General features: G+C 30.0%; 2 protein-coding genes and 2 long non-coding RNA genes across 4 annotated transcripts; 1 reads left to right on the top strand and 3 right to left on the bottom strand.

Moving 5' to 3' along the window:
* Window positions 1-1,588: 1,588 nt before the first annotated feature.
* Window positions 1,589-6,116, top strand: LOC123262293. Its single transcript, XR_006508902.1, has 2 exons — window positions 1,589-1,868; window positions 5,751-6,116. It is a non-coding gene; the product is annotated as an uncharacterized LOC123262293 (long non-coding RNA).
* On the bottom strand, window positions 5,467-6,680 carry LOC123262294. The gene is made up of 4 exons (XR_006508903.1): window positions 6,617-6,680; window positions 6,160-6,543; window positions 5,794-6,086; window positions 5,467-5,639 (listed from the first exon to the last, which is right to left on the bottom strand). It is a non-coding gene; the product is annotated as an uncharacterized LOC123262294 (long non-coding RNA).
* Window positions 6,681-15,568: 8,888 nt separating this feature from the next.
* On the bottom strand, window positions 15,569-21,739 carry LOC123260625. Its single transcript, XM_044721840.1, has 2 exons — window positions 20,960-21,739; window positions 15,569-18,393 (listed from the first exon to the last, which is right to left on the bottom strand). Exon 2 carries the CDS (start codon window positions 18,341-18,343, stop codon window positions 15,569-15,571), a length of 2,775 nt encoding a protein of 924 aa, XP_044577775.1. The 5' UTR covers window positions 18,344-18,393; window positions 20,960-21,739.
* LOC123260621 lies at window positions 19,187-20,488 on the bottom strand. Its single transcript, XM_044721832.1, has one exon. It carries the CDS (start codon window positions 20,486-20,488, stop codon window positions 19,187-19,189), a length of 1,302 nt encoding a protein of 433 aa, XP_044577767.1.
* Window positions 21,740-23,222: the final 1,483 nt, after the last annotated feature.

Genomic DNA, 23,222 nt, shown 5'->3' with positions numbered 1-23,222 from the left:
CCAATACAGTCCTATACAGAACAATAGAATCTGTAATGGCTTATATGTAATCTATCTGGAGTAAAAAATTTCCAGATAGATTGAGATTTGGAATCTATTGGAATCTATATGTAAGTCCATCATAGCGGAGTTTCTTTATTGGAATTAATCGGATTATAATGTTATTTGTATTTGTATGGATCTTATCTGCACCTTACACTTAGGTTTGTATCTGTTCTTTTCGTAAGTCTATATGGACATAAAAACCTATGTGGATTTCCGAATGCGAAACAGAAAATTTTTTTAATGATTTTTAATGACAATTCCTCAATCGGAAAAAATTATGTATTCTACATGTAATAGCCACTCTGAAAATATCAGAATTTTTAAGTAATTCCATATAAACTGGAAATAAATAATTTATCTGCCAACACCAATAACACGAAATTTTGGTCTATGTTATTTTATGAGCAGTTACGAACGTAATCAAATAATGTATCCACTGGAATACCTTAGGAATTGCAGCGACAAAAACACACCAAAAAACAAAATTTTTATTGGATTTTCCAGCTCCATACTAAAAGTTATTTTAAAGATTTTTATTTGTAAGTAACTATTGGAAAATACTTTAAAATTTAATAGAATCAAGCAGAATATCCATAGTGAAATTCTACAGTAGAAGTTAGTTTTTATCGGAGAATCCAGTTTTAAAATAGAAATAATTTTGATGTTTTTATTTATAAATTACGTTTAAGAGTGCCTCAGAATTATGTAATATTGATGATTATCCATATTTAATTTTTATCCCGTCACATGAAATTCATGAGGATATCCATAGGTGTATCTGTGGGCTTTTATAGGAATATTCAACTTTATAATAGAAATAATTCAATGTATTTATGTCAGTAAATAATTATTAAAATTACCTCAAACCTCTATGAAATATAATGGACTATACAAATTGGATTTTTATGTCAGGTCTAATGTTATGTAAATGGATATACCCAAGCTTAGCTATTATATGTGCCTCTATACAAATATCCAGTCTTACATCAAGATTCCTTTTATATATTTTTATTTGCAAATTACAATCAAGAGTGTTTAACAAATATGTGATACTAAGTGGACTATCCAGATTGGATTTTTATTTCAAGACTAATGTTCTATATCTGAATAAATTACTCTGGCGCGCTGGCTGTCAATCATTTTGAGAAATTTTTCTTCAGTTTCTGAAAAATAAGTCAATGACAAAAATTGATTAAAAACTATTTCTTGCTTAGACATTTTTTTAAGAAACAAAAAACGATTTCAATAAACATTTGATAATTTACATTTAGATACTGTAGTATCTAGCGATGAAATTAAGTTAGCCGACATTTACAATTTTTATTTTTTTTATTAAAAAAATTATTACAAAAAAATAAGAAAAAAAAAATTTCATTTGTAAAAAACTTGAATAACTTTAAGTACAATTTTTAAAAAATATTTTTCGGTTCCAATTTAATAAGTGAAAAAAAAAAAATTAAAAATTAAAAACGTTGGCTAACTTTAGTATTTTGTTATCTAGTGAGTAAATTGCAAGTAAACGCTCGAGAAGAAAAGAGATAAAGTCATATGTGTAAAAAATATATTTACCCGCCAAAACGAAGGCACTGCAGCCACGTGGTAGTGGGGAAGGGGGTTACTCTATTCACAATCTGGCTTAGCCTGGAGTCCAGAGTCCAGGCCCTGGACTGTTAGTCAGTTGTTCTCTAAGAGTTGTGCGTATAAGAGCTTTTGTAAGAAGTCAGTGATTGTGTGTCAAATTTTGTTTCAAAAAATAAATTCCGTGGTAATAGCAGAAGGAAACGTAAAAAAATTTTATTTGTCAGAACGAAGTAAAGAAAACTGTAAGTACAATTATAATTATAATATAAAATCCCACTTTCTTTGTTAACAAGATCAAAATTAATTTCATAAATCCATTGTGTTTGCGTAAATGTCCTTGTGAAAGAAAATTACTAATTTCTTTTATTGAAAAACTGAAATCTACTTTTATCTTGGTGTTTTTCAAATCAAAATTTCTTAATTTTTTAGCAAAATATTTCCAACAATCGATATTAAAACCTTAGTAGATTATGGGATTCTAAAGTATTTTGCATGGAGTGCCAATTACAACATTAGAATCCGATAGGTTACAATAAAAACTTTCATTGTGTTACTGCACTGAAAAAAAAAATTCTTGATTGTAGAGTAAATTTTCTTGGCTCAAGAAAATATTGAGGAAAGTTGAAAATTTCTTGAATGAAGTCAAAGTTTCTTTGGCCAAGAAAATTTTCTTAAGTCAAGAAAATTTTTTCTTGCTCCAAAATAATTTTCGTTTTCCTTAAAATTTTCTTGGCGCAAGGAATTCGTTTTTTGTGTGTGGCGTGTGGATATTAATTAATTGTTAACAAAGCTTAAATAATATTATTGTACTGGGGCTGGCTGTAAAAAGTTGATAGAATTTTTTTTTTATATATTGTCTTATATTGAAAAATTCATTTATTCAACTTTAATTAATTTTTATAAAATTGGTTTTTATTTTTGTTTGTGTCTTTAATAATTAAAAAACAAATGTTTTTTTCTCCTCAAGAATCGAAAAATTCCTATTTTTTACATTCTTAAATTCTACACTATTTTTTTTTAAGAATATGTCTGGTTATTGATATAAAAACCCTTTGTAGTTCATGAACGTGATTGAAAGATATTCTGTATGGAGCGCCACTCACAACATTAGAATCTATTAGCTTCCAATAAAAAATTATATTATGTTACCGGCGTCTGAATATTAACAAAGCTTAAATAATATTATTGTACTGAGGCTGGCTGTATAAAGTTGATAGAATTTTTTTTTGATATATTGTCTTATATTGAAAAATTCATTTATTCAACTTTAATTAATTTTTATGGAATTGGTTTTTATTTTCGTTTGTGTCTTTAATAACTAAAAAATAAATGTTTTTTTCTCCTCAAGAATCGAAAAATTCCTATTTTTTCCACTCTTAAATTATACACTATTTTTTTTTAAGAATATGTCTGATTGTTAATATAAAAACCCTTTGTAGTTCATGAACGTGATTGAAAGATATTCTGTATGGAGCGCCAATTACAACATTAGAATCCATTAGGTTCCAATAAAAAATTTTTCTTTTTTTACTGACTCATGATAATTAATAATTAAAACTTCCTAAATTAAATTTTACTCAGACTTTCTATAATTAATAGATCAAAATTTTTCGAAACACCAATTATCTATTTATGAAATTTATGGAAAATTCTTTATTTAAGTTTATCGTTTAAAATTTTTTATTTTTTTTGTTAGAAATAAACATCCATGAGATTTGTAAAGAGCTTAAATTTGAAGTCAAACAACTTATCAACTGTTATTAGTTTAATTTTTTTCTGTACTTTTTTTTTTGGGATCATAATTAATATTTCTTCATGTATACCGAAATTGTTTTATCTTGAAACATTTTAGTTTGTTGCTCCTTAAAACTTGTACCATCGCAAAAGTAAATTTTTTTTCTCTGCGATAACGTTAGTATCGCTTCAATAATTGTGTATTTAGGTGAAAGTAAATTAACTTGTCACCGGAATATTTAACCATTTGCTCTATAATGCTTTTTTTGGCGGAAGCATAGATGTAAAATACAATGAGAGTTGCGATTTTTTATTAATTATAACTGAACAAGACCATGTAAAACAGTTAGATGTTGATAAAGTAATAACGTTTTAATCAACAATTGTTTTAAAATTAGACGTAGTTTATACAGTAGAATTAAATTCGTAAATTTGTTATGGAATTCTAAGATCTTTTGTACGGAATGCCACGTATAACATTAGAATCCATTAGGTTTCAATAAAAAATGTTTGTTTTGTTACTGGCGAATGATAATTAACAAAATTTAAAAAATATAATTAAATTTAGACTTCCTAAAACCTGTAGATATAAATTTTTTTATAGCAAGAATATCTATTTATTAGTTCGTCATTAACAATAATTAACTTTAATTATTTATTTTATTTGCGTTAGTGTCCCAATAAATTTGAATTCGTAAATTTTATTTTGAGAAAATAAGAACAGCTTACTTTTTGGCGCTGCTAATTTTATTGTTTTTTTTTTTTGCATAAAATATTTTCAATAATTGTTTGTATGGAACCTTAACAGATTATGGAATCGTAAGATATTCTGTATGCAGTACCAACTACTATATTATAATCTATAAGCTTTTGCTAAAAAATTTTTCACTTTGTTTTTGGTGTATGATAATTAACAAAGTTTTAAAAATATTACTATATTGAGAGGCTTTCCTATAAAAAAATTCAAAGATACTTCCTAGAAGAATTATTACACATTTATGATTTATGATTAATCAATAATAATGTATTATCAACATCACGTTTTATTTTCGTAAATGACCTAGTAGTTTTAAATCCGTTACTCTACCATTCAAACATACCCTGGCTGCATTTTTGCGCTAAAGAATGTGATCCTAATTTTCTATAGTATTTTTTCAATAAACTGCTATTAAAAAACTGAAGTAGTTCTGAGATTGGAAAGTATTTTGTTTGATGTATCGATTATAATATCAGAGTCCATTAGGTTTCATTATAAAATTATTATTCCGTAGCTAGCGTAATTAACAATGCTTTAATAAAATTATAATATTTAAAAAATTAACATATATGCATGATTTCATGTAGGCAAAAACAATCAATTTTTATAGTCCGGTTCTATTTACGTATATGTCTAAAATAATAATAATTTGTAATTTTTTACTATGAAAATGAAAAATTTTGACCTTTTTGCGTGATTAAAATTCATACTTTCTTTCTGCTAAAATGTTCCTAACAATTTAAGTGAAAACCCTTACTGATTACAGGATTAATAGGTATTCTATTCTTATGAAAATTCTGTAAATGAATATTGATATAGCACGACTCACAATGCGTAACATCAGAGATTGTGCTCTACGTTTCAAAATTTTTTTGCCTTTGTCTCACAACTATTTTAATAATTATACTTTCGGGATTTTTCCAAATTAAAATAATTAAAACACATAAATAATTTAATGGAGATTACTTCTGTCACCTCAAAATATTTAAAGTTAAAATAATTAAAAACATAATCAAACAACTATTTATGAGAATTTTATTTTTATCTGTTTTTCTATGCTTGTTTTTTACAAAGATATTAGCATTATGAGTCGTGCATTTTTGGATTTATTAAACTTTTCGTATAAATTCTTTTTCAATTGACATAAATTAGATTAATTTTTATATTATAGTTTTTATTGAACATTCGGCTTAGCCCAAATAGTAATCAAATTTGTTTAATGTCATTCTCATTGCTGGTTAAGTTATCTTTTTGAAAAATTTCTATAGATGAGAAAAAAAAATAACTATAATGATTGAATACTTTCACAAAATATTAAGGAATAATTTCAGAAATCTTTTATTTTTATCGTTTAAAAATTTTTATCCCTTGCCAGAAATAAACTTGCACGAACTTTTAAAAGAAAAATCAGCTGTTGTATGTTTAATTTTTCTCTAAATTGTTTTTTGGGATTGCAATAACATTTTTTTTCTTCTATCGATTTTTGAGCGGAGAAAATTTATCTTCTGCCAAAATTTGTCTTCTGCCAAAATGTAAATTATCAGATATCTATTGATTTTTTTTTATTTTTTTAAAGAAAACTCTAAAGAAGAAATAGTTTTTTAATCAGTTTTGTCCCTGTCTTGTTTTTCAGAAACTGAAGAAAAACTTCAACGGACTATAGATAGTCAGCGTACCAAATTTCCTCCAGTTTCGAAACTAGTTTCTGGAACTGAAGAAAGTGATGTGGATATGATAAAAAATAACCGTGAAAAAAAAACGGAAAGTGGCGATAATTCTATCCAATCTGTCCTTCAAGAGAAATTAGCCTTAAAAGAAAAAGAATTTATCCATTTCTTATATAGCTCTGAAGTCCTTTCAATAGTTATTTGCAGATAAAAATATATAGAATTATCTGTATTACTGTATGGAATGTTCTTGTAGAGGCCCACAGCTACACCTGGATGTATCCAAATATGTAACATTAAACCTGGAATAAAAATTTGGTATGGATAGTCTATTCGATCTCATATAGCTTTAAGGAAGTTCTAATTGTTATTTACAGATAAAAATACATTAAAATACTCTTATTTTTATATCGGATATTCCTATACAGGCCTATAGCTACATCTGAGTACATCCAGATACATAACATTGGACTTGAAATAAAAGTCCAATCTGAATAATCCATTTGATACCATTTAGTTATAAGACATTATTAATTGTATTTTACAAATGAAAATACATAAAAGTGATTGTAATATAATACTGGTTTTTCATATAGAGGTCCACAACTACACCTAGGTATAATTTCTTATGTAGCTCTGATGTCCTTTTGATAGTTATTTGCAGATAAAAATAAATAGAATTATCTGTATTACTGTATGGAATATTCCTGTAAAGGCCCACAGCTACACTTGGGTATAACCAAATATATAACATTAAACCTGGAATAAAAATTTAGTATGAATAGTCCATTCTATCTCATAAAGCTTTAAGGTACTTCTAATTGTTATTTACAGATAAAAATACTTTAAAATATTCTTATTTTTAAATCGAATATTCCTATAAAGGCCTACAGCTACATCAAAATATATCCAGATACATAACATTGGACATGAAATAAAAGTCCAATCTGAATAATCCATTTGATATCCCATAGCTATAAGACAGTCTTAATTGTATTTTACAGATGAAAAGACATAAAAGTGATTGTAATATAATACTGGTTTTTCATATAGAGGCCCACAACTTCACCTAGGTATATCCAGTCGTATAACTATAGACTTGGCATAAAAATTCACTCGGGATAGTCCGATTGATATAAGTAGACGTAAGATACTCTTAGAGTTAATTTACTGATAAAAACATATTAAACTAAAGTTATCATAAAACTGGACACTCCACCAGAAAACATTTTTTATCATTACGCTATGTTATTGGATTTTCTAATAGAATCCACTTGCTCTAGTACATCTTGGTAAATCCAGATAGAAATTCTCTAGGCATACAAATTCCATTAAAATCCAGATAGAAATTCTTGAGACATATAAATTCCATTAAACTTTCCGTTTTTTTCCTTTGAAAATTTGTATAGATCTGTATATGGATTTGCAGCGACAAAAGCACATTAGACCCCAATAAAGTTATTTGTTATTGGAATCTATGGGATTATTTCAACAGGGGTGTCCATCAGTGGTGTTAGGAGTCTGTGTAAATATACTCCAATCTTGTAGCCTGGAGCTTTTATGCAGCTGACCACTGGACGAAGTTTTAGACCCTCTTTATGTACTTTCCGAAGACCGTAAATCCTTGGAGCCACCGAGTTAAACGTTTTCAAAACTTTACCTTGATGTTCATCCAGCCATCCATTACTCTGGAAATTCTTGATCAAACTGTTAATCTTATTTTCAAATCTATTAGTAGGAGTTTAATAATTATTTATTAAAAAATTTAATTATTTAATAATTATTTTCTTATTTATCAAAAAAATTACAATTAGATTTTAACGTATGATTTTTATTGTAATCATCACAATGAAAGTTTACACAGTTATTACATATAATTCTGCCCCGAGGGCAAAAAAATACCTAATGTAAAAGTCCTTATAGATGCTCATGTACCAGTATATTATCACTCCATGTATTTGTGTACTTATATTTGAATATAGATATACAAATACATGGATTGATCACATACTAGTTCATCAGCATCTATTAAAGTTTTTACCTTACATTTCATTAATATCAAATTAATAAACAAATATGATTGATACTGCTAGTCAGTTAAATTATTTAAAGAAATCCAATATATAATCAGCGAACAAAAAAATGTCATTGAATATAATATCAGTGGAGTAAATCAGAAAAATTTTGCTCAATACAATCAAACTAAAATTGAAAATCCATTTGAATTATAAGTATAAATTTTTATTTTTTATCAATTACATTTTATTTTAATGATAATAATTTTATTTCAATTTGTTAATAATAATTATATAAAACTAAACAATAAAAAAAAACATTATAAATTGCCATTACGGACTGGAGCATGAGACATAATATGATGAGATTTTAAAATATTTTTATTATCCTATTATGCTATTACTTAAACGACGAAAAGTTGAGGACCAAAGAATTTATAGCATAAAGAAATTCATTGAATCTTCATGAAACAGGTAAGAAATATGTTGATAACCAAACAAATATGTCTTGAATTGAGATTATATCATACGAAAAAAAAAAGTTAAAATGGTAAAAATAAAGAAATATTAAAAAAGAATTAAAAAAAAAAAAAAAATAAGAAAAGAACATAACGAAAAAAAGATAGATGATGAATATAAGATAAAAATTTTTAATTAAAATCATCAACATAAAGAGGTGAAAACTATCAGTTTTACTTAAAAAATAAACTTCTATAAAATTCAAATTTTCTGAATTGAGCTTTATAAAAATCTAGAAGTAATAATAATAAGTTAGTAACATTTGAAATATCCCTGTTTAAAAATTTTGATTAAAAATAATTAAAAATAATGAAATTTGAATTCTTTTCAATAATTTTAATTAATTTGGTTGTATATGTAGATATCCCAGTGAACACATGACTTCAATATGACGTCATTTATAAGTCATAGGAATGTCACAATATTTTACGTAAATATGACGTAAAATTGACCTGTCTTGTGATCCAATTATGATGTAAAAATATATGATATATTTTTGACATCATACTGATGTAAGTTTATTACTTCTCTATGATGTAACGGAAATGACTTAGATATTACGAACAACTGACATAATATATAAACTACAATATTACGTAACATTAATGCCATCATTGTATGTCATAACGACGTAAGTTTAACATCATGCATTTACATCAGTGACAAGTTACGGTTGTACGTAATCTTGACGTAAGTTTAACATCATGCGTTTACATCAGTGACAAGTCACGGCTGTACGTAATCTTGACGTAAGTTTAACATCATGCGTTTACATCAGTGACAAGTCACGGTTGTACGTAATCTTGACGTAAGATTAATATCATGTGTTTACATCAGTGACAAGTCACGGTCTTACGTAATACCGATACCAACTGTGAGTCATTATTTAACATCAATAATTTGTCACAATTGTACATAATACTGACGTAATTTGAAAGTCATTTTCTAAATCAGTGACAAACGATTATTTTCCATAATATTGATAAAATTTGGGGGATGTATTTTTTTAATATTATCGATTGATCAAAATTTATCAAATATAAAACTTCTTTAACAAGATGTCTAATTTACAATTAATCGCTAAATATTAGTGAAAATTGGTTTAAAATTTAGTAAGAATCAGGAAGAGGTAAACAGCTGATTTAAGCTGGTACCTTGTAAATTTAAGTCCGCTCTTAATAACAAAAATTTATAATTTATAATATTAATGAATATATCTAACATATTAGCAAATAACATACAAAATATTTTTCATTTACGTTTTAAGAAAAAAACATACAAATTAAATACATGTGGGATATAAACTTTTTGTATCTTTGCTTGTATGTTTCCATACACTGCAGAAAAAAAATCTTGACTCAAAGGTAAATTTCTTTGGACCAAGAATATATTAGAGATGACTGAAAATTTCGTGAATGAAGTCAAAATTTCTTGACACTAAAACACTTCTTGCTCCAATATAACTTCGGCCTCTGTCAAAATTTTCTTGGTGCAAGAAATACTTTTTTTTCGTTGCATATGTTTCTCACTTATATTTTTTCCATGAATTTGGTACGTTTATCCATTGTAAAAATATTTTCGACTTCATTCGGTATAAATGATTTGGTGTGAAACTGATAACAAAATACCGAGTTCAATTTATGTGGCATGAACTCTAAATTTTTAAACCGTCAAGCGAGTAAACATATAATTTTTTATGATTTCGCGTCAAGAAATTAAATGTCAGTCATTTAAATATTGCACTATTACTTGAAAAATAATTTTCTGACATTAGTGCTGCTACTTATGAAACATTGTATTTGAAATAATTCAAACAGTTCCATGATTGTTATTGACGAGACTAATAGTATTTTACACAGTAAAAAATTTTGCGTCATTGCGTCAAAAACTTTAGTGTTAAAAATTTTTGTGTTAAATATTTAACTTTTTTAAGTGTAAATTTAACATTTATTGTGTTAAATCAACATAATAAAATGTTAAATATTTAAAATAAAAAAAATTTTTAACACAAAATTTTTTGACACAATGACGCAAAATTTTTTTACTGTGTACATCAAGTTTCATAATTTTGTTAGTATGTTAAATTAAAGAAATTCAAATTTCGAAAAAAATTGAAATTAAAAAAGAAATATAGATTAAAAAAATGGTATACTTAAAAGAGTTGAAATTAAAAAAAAAAATCTAAATTTTGTAAATTGAAATTTTGAAGAAGAAAAATCCAAATGAAAAATACTAAATTTTCGGAAAAATTAAATAAAAAAATTCAAGTCTTGAGAAATCAATAAGTATTCAAAAATATTCAAATGACACGGATCCATCGTTTACTCTGAAAAATTTCACTTTGTGAAAGTTCTCTGTGTCCGCTTTTAGACGAAAATTTTTGAAAGTGTAAGATTCAATCAATTCTTATGAAAATTTATAAATTGTCTATTAATTACCACAAGTTTCACTAGAGAGCCTTTTATAAGAGTATTTACAAAGTTTTATAGAACTTTATAAAATTTCATGAGTTTAATGAAATTTTATGAAATTGTATAAATTATTAGACTTGAATTTTATACAATTCCAGCTCTTAAAATCCATTTAATCTCAGAAAAAATTATGAAATAAGCATTTTTCGTCATGTAAGGCTTATCACGTAAGTTATTTACTTCGTGACATAAACCGTTACTTGGACAAGTGAGCAGCGTTCCAGACTCCGACACGTGAGGACCCAAGTTCGAGCCCATCATATTTCAGGATTTTTTCATCAAGTATCAACATATAACTAGTGTTTCAAACTGTAATAAGTCCACAACACTATAATTAATTTCAAAATTGCCATCTTTTTATTTTTGAGAAATTTTTTTTTTAATATTTTTTCTGAGATACAATTCTTACATCACTTACATCACTTTTACGTCATAATGACATCATTATCATGATATAGACATCACAGGTATGTCATATTGACGTCATAAATGTCATTGAGACATAATACTGACGTCATGACTACGTCATATTTTTACGTCAGAATCTTACGTCAAGAAGTGTGAAATAATGAGTCACATATGACTCATTCGTGACTTGTATCTTACGTAAATCCTGACATAGCCCAATGTCATTTTGACGTAACATTGACGTAAACGTGTTTACTGGGTAGGTTATATTGTTATTCTCAAATTTTTTTAAATAAAATATAAACAAGACCGGTTATATTTTATAGTCATAAAGTTTTGAATTGATGTATTTTTTGAGCTGATGTATTTTTTTTTTGGTTCAAAAAAATTTACCTTCGTTAAAGAAACTTTACCTTCGTTCGAAAAATTTTTAATCTTCCTTAAGATTTTCTTGGTTTAAAAAAATTTACCCTAGACTCAAGATTTTTTTCTTTTTGTGTAGTTATTGCGCATACATTTACTATGAGATTTGGGTAAAATTATGATCCGTGCTCTTTTAGTCCTGCATCATAATAAAACCATAGTAAAAATCAATGGAAATTTTTCATCGTGTACTCCCGAGTCGAAATTTAAGTCGTAGATTCAACGTTTTGAACGTTCAAATCGTAAATTCGACGTATTGAACGTTGGAAACGTAAGTTCAACATATTGGACGTTGAAATCGTAATTTGAACGTATTAAACGTTGAAATCGTAATTTAAACGTATTGAACGTTAAAAGCGTTAGTTGAACGTATTCATCGTATTGTGAACGTAAATCAAACCGATAAGGAGTGAAAATAAGTAATATCAAAACTATTCAGATAACCACATGCTTTCAAATGGAAGTACGATAAAAATTATTTTTATAATTCTGTTAGGGAGAATTTCAGTTTTTTGGTTGAAATTCTACCATCTGTTCAATGAAAATACTTAGTCCGAATTTTTTATTTGTGTAATGGTTTCCAATATATTTTTTTTTTTTTTTTCGAAGGTATATGGAATGTGGAACGCTTCACGTAATAATTACCGTAACTCCTATTCTTTCCCGCTTCACAGCATTATTTATATTTGTAAAAAATTCTTGCCGTAAGATGGACGGTGTGGCTTAATGTATATAGAATAAGCGAAAGGAAATTTAGTATAGACCGGATAGCTCAAATGGTAGAGTAGCCGACATGTCTTCGGAAGGTTCTGGGTTCGAATCCCAGTCCGAGCTATCTAATAATTTTTTCTCGCATATTCTATAAACTCACATTAACATGATCCTTTCCACATTCCTTTCTCAATCCTTTCCTACCAATATCCTGTTACGTGAATGTGGAACGCTTCACGTAATAATTACCGTAACTCCTATTCTTTCCCGCTTCACAGCATTATTTATATTTGTAATGATTACGCTTCACGTAATGATTACCGTAACTCCTATTCTTTCCTGCTTCACAGAATTATTTATATTTGTAAAAAATTCTTGCCGTAAGATGGACGGTGTGGCTTAATGTATATAGAATAAGCGAAAGGAAATTTAGTATAGACCGGATAGCTCAAATGGTAGAGTAGCCGACATGTCTTCGGAAGGTTCTGGGTTCGAATCCCAGTCCGAGCTATCTAATAATTTTTTCTCGCATATTCTATAAACTCACATTAACATGATCCTTTCCACATTCCTTTCTCAATCCTTTCCTACCAATATCCTGTTACGTGAATGTGGAACGCTTCACGTAATGATTACCGTAACTCCTATTCTTTCCTGCTTCACAGAATTATTTATATTTGTAAAAGTTTATATTTGGAACGCTTCACGTAATAATTACCGTAACTTCTATTCTTTCCCGCTTCACAGCATTATTTACATTTGTAAAAATGCTTGCCGTAAGATGGACGGTGTGGCTTAATGTATATAGAATAAGCGAATGGAAATTTAGTATAGAGCGGATAGCTCAAATGGTAGAGTAGCCGACATGTCTTCGGTTTATATTACAAATATAAATAATGCTGTGAAGCGGGAAAGAATAGGAGTTACGGTAATTATTACGTGAAGCGTTCCACATTCACGTAACAGGATATTGGTAAGAAAGGATTGAGAAAGGAATGTGGAGAGGATCATCTTAATGTGAGTTTATAGAATATGCGAGAAAAAATTATTAGATAGCTCGGACTGGGATTCGAACCCAGAACCTTCCGAAGACATGTCGACTACTCTACCATTTGAGCTATCCGGTCTATACTAAATTTCCTTTCGCTTATTCTATATACATTAAGCCACACCGTCCATCTTACGGTAAGCATTTTTACAAATATAAATAATGCTGTGAAGCGGGAAAGAATAGGAGTTACGGTAATTAAGAGGATTACCAAGTGTTTAATTAAAAACCAGTGGTACTTGGAGTATCTTGGGACTCTCTTACAGCTAGAAAAGTTGGCCTTAGAAGCTATCAAGCTCATTTTTCATTCAATAAGAGAGTCTATCAGGCGCCGAATGATCAACTAGAAAGATCAGTTTGAGTATGTGAATAACGAGGAGCTCTATACACAAAATTAGCCTTTTACAGATTGTCATTTGACGGATGATCTGGCAAAGCAGACATTTAAAAAGTGTCATTTTTGTCACTGATACTATTAATTTCCTACCACTTCAGGTCTCGAGGTAGACTGCTGATGTACTTATTATACAATGCTCTTGTCGACTGCTGCAAAAGAGTAAGTTACAGCATAATACTATCATTTTTTGGCCAACTTTTAAATTAATAATTGACAGTATTAGCCATATACAATGAAGTTGATTTATTTTTAGTCCTTTCAAAATTATCTTATATCAATTTGTTTTTAACTTCAAGTCCTGCATTGATATCATTAGTGGTGTTTCCATATACCTTTGAACAGGAGATAGATTTTGACCTGTCAATATATTTATAAAAAAAATAATAAAAAGTCATAAATATCATAGAAATTTATTTTATGAGTCTGTACTGAAAGTATAATTCAAATACCGAAAATAACAATGTTTTGTCGAAAACTATCCAATGCGGATAATTCCCGTAATTGTTTTAAATTATACGATAAAGTTGGGATTAGGAAATTAAATAAAAATACTTGGATTTTTTGGGGAACAATTTAGAAGAATTTATTTGTCCCCAAAGGAGGAAAACCCAGCTAGGCTGGGAAAAAACCTCCTTGATGAAATTATACAAGTAAATTGTGTATGTGTAAGTGTGAATGTGTAAAATTACGTTGCAATAACGCAATAGGGGTGAGCTCAACCGCCTTAGATAGAAAATTATCGATAATTTGAATTAGATAAGTCCCAAGGTGGGAGCTAGTAATATCTAATCACTTTGAACTATCTCAGAGTGAGATCTATTAATGTTCTACTGTCTCAAGGCGAGAACAAATAATATTCAATTGATAACAGAATGTTAGTCAATTGAGTTTGATGTTTTTCGTGTAGAAATTAGTCAAATGATTTGAAGTTGGAATTTAATTATTTATAAGCTAAATTAAATAAGATCGTAATTAAATGTCAATAACTAATTTAATGTAATTAATTGTTAATATCACGCGTCAATTATGGATTGACTAAAGCCGCGTGGCTGATGCAATCCTTTGTTAACGGTGGCGCGTAATGGCCGCGTGGCATCACTAAATGAATTTACTTGATTTTATTTCAGTTAATTCACTGAACTATTGAACTGATTTAAATGAATTGAGAATTTAAAGTATAATTGAAGCTAATATAATTATTTATATTTAATGAATAATTTAAATGTTTAAATGAATATAAGACGTAAGTAGGAAATATCAGAATCGATTCGCACAGAGTAGTCGTACTAGTACAAATGTCCAAGCACAACTGTTGCAGCCGACCACGTGAGCCGGCTTCTCTACCGCTAACCAAGGCGCGCATGGGCGACGGCCATAGCGTGATACGATTATTCCCGAGTTTTAACGATTAAGCCCTAAGGCGCAATTCTTCTTATAAGTATGTGACTAGATCCTTTTCCTAGCGGTTAAACATACTCCCCCCGTTGCGAAGGTTGAGCAAGATATTATGAATAGTGTTTACAATCAGTGATATTACATGATTACAATATTTTGAATTTACAGATTTTAAGAATTGATTGGTAATGGACATAACAGAGTAATATTCCGTTTATATATGCCTTGAGCTGTTCGAATTGAAGCCACTCGTGTTATGTTATCCTCTCCTGGATGAGTCTCGATCACTACTCCCAGCTGCCACCGCATACAGGGTTGGTTTTTGTCCATCAGTAAGACAATTTGATTGACCTTAATATCCCCTCGATTGGAGTCCCATTTTTGCCTGGTCTGCAACTCATGAAGGTATTCCAAATACCAGCGTTTCCAGAAATTGTCGCACCTTGACAGTGAATTGCCATGAGCTTAGTCTATTATCTGGAACGTCAGAAAAATCATTTTCAGGTAGCATAGTGAGAGGACGACCTATTAAAATGTGTGCAGGAGTTAAAGCAATAGGATCATTAGGATCACTTGACAATGAACATAAAGGACGAGAATTTAATATAGATTCAATTTGTATAGCCAGAGAATTTAATTCTTCAAATGTTAAAAGTTGCTCTTTCACTACTCGTTTAAAATGGTGTTTAAATGACTTGACTGCCGCCTCCCAGATACCCCCGAAATGAGGAGATAAAGGTGGATTGAATTTCCAGACAATGTTTTTCTTTATTGCATAGTTGTTAACAATGTCCTGATGGGACTTAGAGTTGAATAGTTGGTAAAGTTCTATTAATTGATTATTTGCACCCACAAAATTGGTACCATTATCAGAATATACATGAGATGGAACCCCTCTTCTACCAATAAAACGTCCGAAAGCTCCTAAGAAACCCTCGGTAGTTAAGTCACTTACGATTTCTAAATGTACAGCCTTAGTAGCCATGCAAACAAAAACACATCCATAGACCTTGACTTTAGTTCTGTTTCGAAATTTACGTTCCTTGATAAAGAGAGGTCCAAAATAATCAATTCCTACGTGAGAAAATGGCGGAGATTCCGAGACTCTAGAACTAGGCAAATCGGCCATTTTACTTTGTAAGAGAATTGGTTGATATCGAATGCATTTAACGCAATGTCTAATGATTTTACGTACTTGATTTTTGCCATCTAGCAGCCAAAACTTATGTCTAAGATTTGAAAGTGTACTTTGTATACCCGAATGATACAAACTTTCATGAGTTTCTCTAATAATTAGATCAGTAACATAATGACGTGAAGGTAATAAAATAGGATGTTTTTTCGAAAAGGATATGGGAGCATGTTTCAAACGGCCTCCCACTCTCAATAATCCGTTTGAATCAATAAATGGATTAAGGCATCGTAATCGTAGATTTTTAGTCTCTCCGGTTTCTTTAATTTGTTTGATTTCATCATGATATTGTTCGTTTTGAATCAGAGTTAAGATTTTAATTTCAGTTAATAATTTTTCTTCTACGTTTAAAGGTTTGTGTTTGAATGGATTATCTTTTAACATTCGTAAACAATAGGAAAAAGAATTTATAAGTTTAGAATATGATGAAAACCGTTTAAATAAATTGTCAGTGGAAGCTAGTAAACAAGTAATTTTTCGAACACCAGGAAGTTCAGAAAGAACTGCCGGCTTTAAGTTAGGCCAATTGAGAGGATCCTGTGATAGCCACGTAGGACCTATCAACCACATTTTGTTATTTAGAAATTCAGAAGGAAGTTGACCTCTAGATAAGCAATCTGCCGGGTTATCCTTGGTTCTGACATGTCGCCATTCGATTTTACTGCAAAGGGTTTGAATTTGTGTAACGCGATTCGCTTCAAAGACCTTGAGAGTGCTGGGAGATCGTTTGAGCCATTGAAGTACAATAGTTGAATCAGACCAAAATGTGACTTTAGATATGTCAACGTTAAATGAAGGAATTGTGTCTTTATATAATTTAGCAAGTAATAATGCTCCACATAACTCTAATTTTGGAATTGTAACATCTTTAATGGGAGCAACTCGAGATTTGGAACAAACTAATTTCACGATTACGTCTCCATGTTTATTCACTGATCTTATATAAATGCAAGCACCATAGCCTACTCTACTAGCATCACAAAATCCATGCAATTGTATGTCAGTCGGATCAGGAATTAAAATATTTCGTTCAACAGAAAAGTCTTTGATTAGGGGTAATTGTTCAGCAAATTTACACCAGCGCAAATGCAATTCTTGTGGGACCGTTTCATCCCAATGGACCTTTAATTTCCAACATTCTTGAATGATGGTTTTTGCAGCTAATACAATAGGACCTAGAATTCCGATAGGATCGAAAATTTTTGCAATGTCAGATAAAATGGTTCGTTTAGTTATTTTTCGTGATGAATCGTTTGATTTGACTGTATAGATAAATTCGTCAGTTAGAGAATTCCATGCTATGCCCAAAGTTTTAGAGATAGGATCATCATTAATAGCACAATCTAAATCTAAGGTTCTTTGATCGAAATTATCCAGTGCGTGTCGGTGATTCGAAGCCCATTGTCTGAGTTCAAATCCACCCTTTCGCACTAGTTGAATGATTTCGTCACGCAAATTTAAAATTTCGGTCAAAGAATTGGATCCGGTTAATAAGTTGTCGACATAAAGATCTCGTTTTAATATTTTTGAAGCTACAGGAAAATTATGAGATTCGTCATCAGCAAGTTGATTTACAGTGCGTATAGCTAGAAATGGAGCTGCAGAAACCCCAAATGTAACTCGTTTAAGTTCAAAGGTACTAATTTTGTCATTATGATAATAAAGGATTCGTTGAAATTTATGATGATCCGGATGTATGCAAATTTGTCGATACATTTGAGCGATATCAGAAGTCATAGCATAGACAAAAGTGCGAAAACGTAAGAGAATGGTGAAAAGATTATCTTGTATAGTAGGCCCTGTTAGTAAGACTTCATTCAAGGAGATACCTTTATCGGTTTTAGCTGAAGCATCAAATACAACGCGTACCTTAGTGGTAGTGCTGGATGTTTTTATTATCGGATGATGGGGCATGTAATACCCTGGTCCACTATCATCCGGTACGTGTACCATGTGGCCAAGATTGATGTATTCATTCATGACTTTATTGTATTCGGATTTTAATGATGAGTCTGAATTTAATCTCTTCTGTAAAGACAGAAATCTATTTAGAGCCTTTTGTTTGGAATTCCCGAACTCGACATCGTCTGCGCGAAAGGGTAGTTTTACTATATATCGACCGTCTGTATCGCGAATAGTAGTGTTTTGATAATAAGTCTCACATGTAGAATCCTCAATAGATCGGGAATCACTAGAACTTACGTCTTCAATAGTCCAGAATTTTGTTAATTGACTCGACAGATCAGTTAGTTGACAAGTTACAGAAAGTATATTTTTGTCGTCAATGACTCCTCCCGCTACAACCCATCTTAGTTACGTTTTTTGTAATATTAAATCACAATCATTTTGTGAGCAGTTAATCTGTCCGACAGATAGAAGAGAAAGTGTGGTACCTGAACCGATAAGGACATCTACGGGTCTTGGTATATGAAATTCCGGATCAGCAAGTATTATCTTTTTAGGTATGTCTATTTTATTACGTGGAAAGATTTCATTTGGACTCAGCTCTGCAATTTCGTTAACAGTTAAAAATGATAATGATCTTTGAAATTTATTATTTAAAGATTTACAACTTATTTGAACGACATGTTTTGAAAAGGTTTGCATTCCATTAACAGCCCCGATCGGAATAGAACAGTTTTGCATTGGCAATTTTAATTTGCTAGACAAATTTTCAGTAATGAAATTAGCTGTTGCACAGGTGTCAAGTAAAGCGCGAGCTTGTATGAATCCACCCGTTGAATCACGCAACTGGATGAGTGCGCTCATCATCAATTGGAAACGCGGTGTTCTGAGAATTGTCGTATAGTTGTGTACTACTAGTCAAGATGTAGATCCCTTATCAGTTGTAACAGTAATAGGTGACTCGAATTTTACGGCATTGTTCTTTGAAGTATTCGGATTAGAGGGTTGTTGAGTTGTCTTTTGTTGAATGTGCAATTTGGTATGATGGAATTTCTTACAGGTTTGACATCTACTGCTGGAAGGGCAAGTTCCTTTGTGTTCGCGAAGACAATTATTGCAAAGTTTAGCAGATTTTACAAATTTTATGCGTTCTCCTATAGTTAATGCATCAAACTTATAACATTTATAGAGTGGATGAGATAGTTTGCAACATGGACAGGCAGTAGAAGTGGTTGTTACTAAAGCTCGGACTGGTGAGTCTGTTTTTTGTTTCTTGAAATTATTACTCGAATGTTCATTACGTCGTCTTTTAAAAGAGCCATCGGAGTCGCGCTGTTTATTAGGTTTACGTGTACTGAGTCGGAAAGCAGTTTTTATTATAAATTTGCTAAATGCGTCAAACGTTGGGAGAGTGTTATCGTCTTCATACGTTTCGTCCCATTTGTCTCTAATTTCTGTTGGTAATTTAAGTTCTAATAATCTTACTATAAATGCGTCAGTTGGGTTTGCTTTTAATGATTTTAAATCATTCAAGTGTTGTCGAGCATCATCTATGAATTTAGTGAGATTTTCATTAGTCGGGGTTGATATTGAATTAAGATTTAAAAAAGCGTCATAATGTTTAAAAACTAAAGCGCGCTCTTTCTGATAAGTTTCTGTTAAAAGGTCCCAGGCCTGTGTATAGTTTTCTGCACTTGCATCCAAAAGCGCGAGCTTGTTTGCAGCAGAACCAGTTAAACATCCGCGAAGGTATAAAAACTTATTAAGATCATCTAAATCTTTACGTTCGTCGATCAGTGTCTTAAATGTATTTTTAAAAGAAAGCCAATTTTCAAAGTTGCCATCGAATTTTGGTAAATCCGTGGTAGGGAGCTTAGTAAGTCGTTGAGTCTCGAGTGTTCGATTAAGAGTCGTAGCGTTAATTGCAGTTTGAATAGTGGCATTGAGAATATCTTGATTAGGAATTTTTATTTTAGTTGCAAGATTGTAATAAATTTTGCGAATTCCGTCCGCGAGTTCTATTTCTGGGTCCTCAGGTTTGTTCACTTCTAATTCGTCGATACTGGCATCGTACTGATCGAACATTTTTTCGATTTTAGGAAAACGTAAAGAAGCAGTCTGAATGTCTGTGGTCTTTGCTGTTAATTCATCGTTCAATGCGGTAATTTTAGCAGTTAATAGAACACGTGTTTGTTCTAAAGTCATTTTTGTTTTAGTCATTTTGCGATAAATTTATATGATAATAATAGTAATAATAAATAATAATAATAAATATCAATTGATAATTAATTATCCTATTTCTGTAATAAATAGATCACTTACAGTAATCAATTGATTTGAGAAACAATTTAAATAATTAATTATAATTAAATACTAAATAATTTGAGAATTGATAATTAATTATTCTGTTGCACAACAATTAATCACCGGACAATGATCAATTAATTGTGAATTGTCGACTAATTAATTAAATTAAGTTATACGTAAATAATTAAAATAATAACGTAAATAAATATTTGAATGATAACCAATTGCACTAGTTGACCGATGAATTGATTGCCAAGTGACAATCGATCAGTCAGCCAAAGTCAAACAATTAATTAAATTACAAATAAATAAGTTGGATATATTATCAAATGATTAAATAATATATTAATTAATATTATAAATGATTTAGTGTTAAAGACTTATCTTATTTGTATTGAAGTCCAACGATGCTGGCAGCAGCTGGGTGGTATAGTGACTGGATCTTCGGCACGTCTTGCTCGTCTTCGCAAATCAGGGCTCGTGTACACTTCAAACCTCACAGGAGGCACCAAATGTTTTGTCGAAAACTATCCAATGCGGATAATTCCCGTAATTGTTTTAAATTATACGATAAAGTTGGGATTAGGAAATTAAATAAAAATACTTGGATTTTTTGGGGAACAATTTAGAAGAATTTATTTGTCCCCAAAGGAGGAAAACCCAGCTAGGCTGGGAAAAAACCTCCTTGATGAAATTATACAAGTAAATTGTGTATGTGTAAGTGTGAATGTGTAAAATTACGTTGCAATAACGCAATAGGGGTGAGCTCAACCGCCTTAGATAGAAAATTATCGATAATTTGAATTAGATAAGTCCCAAGGTGGGAGCTAGTAATATCTAATCACTTTGAACTATCTCAGAGTGAGATCTATTAATGTTCAACTGTCTCAAGGCGAGAACAAATAATATTCAATTGATAACAGAATGTTAGTCAATTGAGTTTGATGTTTTTCGTGTAGAAATTAGTCAAATGATTTGAAGTTGGAATTTAATTATTTATAAGCTAAATTAAATAAGATCGTAATTAAATGTCAATAACTAATTTAATGTAATTAATTGTTAATATCACGCGTCAATTATGGATTGACTAAAGCCGCGTGGCTGATGCAATCCTTTGTTAACGGTGGCGCGTAATGGCCGCGTGGCATCACTAAATGAATTTACTTGATTTTATTTATGTTAATTCACTGAACTATTGAACTGATTTAAATGAATTGAGAACTTAAAGTATAATTGAAGCTAATATAATTATTTATATTTAATGAATAATTTAAATGTTTAAATGAATATAAGACGTAAGTAGGAAATATCAGAATCGATTCGCACAGAGTAGTCGTACTAGTACAAATGTCCAAGCACAACTGTTGCAGCCGACCACGTGAGCCGGCTTCTCTACCGCTAACCAAGGCGCGCATGGGCGACGGCCATAGCGTGATACGATTATTCCCGAGTTTTAACGATTAAGCCCGAAGGCGCAATTCTTCTTATAAGTATGTGACTAGATCCTTTTCCTAGCGGTTAAACAAACAAAAAATTATGTAAGATTAATAACAGTATAAACTCCTTTTTTTTTTAAACAGTCAATGTAAAACTATCTTCAGAAGAATAGTCTAAACTTAGTTTTTCATTATTCATCCCGTCATCTCCGTTACTGCCTTTGTCTTCCTCAATCTCACCATCCTCGCTACTGATGCCATCTTCTTCGACTTCCATTTCTTCATCAGAAATGATCTCACGACTCCTTTTTTTTCTAGAATATATAATATTTATTATATTGTTCACAGTAATATATTTATAGTTTCAAAGATGCGCTGCAGACTATATGGAGTTTTCCACTTCAAATGAGATAGTTAGGAATATTTTGATTTTTAATTTTTTGATATTTTTAAGAATCTCTCAAAAAGTTCTCATTAATTAATTTTGAGATTTTTGTTATAACTGATTTAAAAGATATAATTTTCAAAATATTGTTTTTATTTTGTTTTTTTTTTATCTTAACAATCTTAATCAAGGTCAAAATTGAAGCTTTTATTTTAAACATTGAACTTGCTATATTATGTTGTTCCCAATGAAAATATTAATTGGTTACGATCATTTGAAATCAACTAATAGTAATCAAATCAAATACAATTATAAGTCTCAAAGCAATAACGTCAAAATTTGTGTTTTTGATTTCAAATTGTTTAAAAAATTATTTCAAATTTTAATCTCAAAAATTTTAATAAAGAAAGTGTGTGTGTACTTATGTACGCACGTTAGAAGTTATACTTCTCTGGCGTAACAAGATGAAAATATTTTATCTATCGCGTTATCTTACGTTTGTAGAAAAAACGACACTTATAATAGAAAAAAAGGTATTTAATACATTGAAAGTTTTATTATAACGCATTATCTAGTTAAATACAGTTTATTTAAATATCATAAAAAAATTATTTCTACATAATTAAAGAAATCTGGAAATCGGTTGACCGTGCAGGCCAACCCTAGAACTTCCTAGTAAGTTTGCATTTCAAGCACATTAAAATGTGTTCTTTGATTAATATTTGAGCTTTTCAAGCTCAAAGCACAGTTTTTCACATTTTGAGCTCGAAGAGCTCAAAATGTATTTATTAATCAACGATAACTTTTGAATATGTTGTCCGATTTT

The sequence above is a fragment of the Cotesia glomerata genome, linkage group LG3 (assembly GCF_020080835.1).
Source record: "Cotesia glomerata isolate CgM1 linkage group LG3, MPM_Cglom_v2.3, whole genome shotgun sequence".
In the NCBI taxonomy this organism is placed as follows: Eukaryota; Metazoa; Arthropoda; class Insecta; order Hymenoptera; family Braconidae; genus Cotesia; species Cotesia glomerata.
This window is presented reverse-complemented; position numbering and strand designations above follow the sequence as displayed.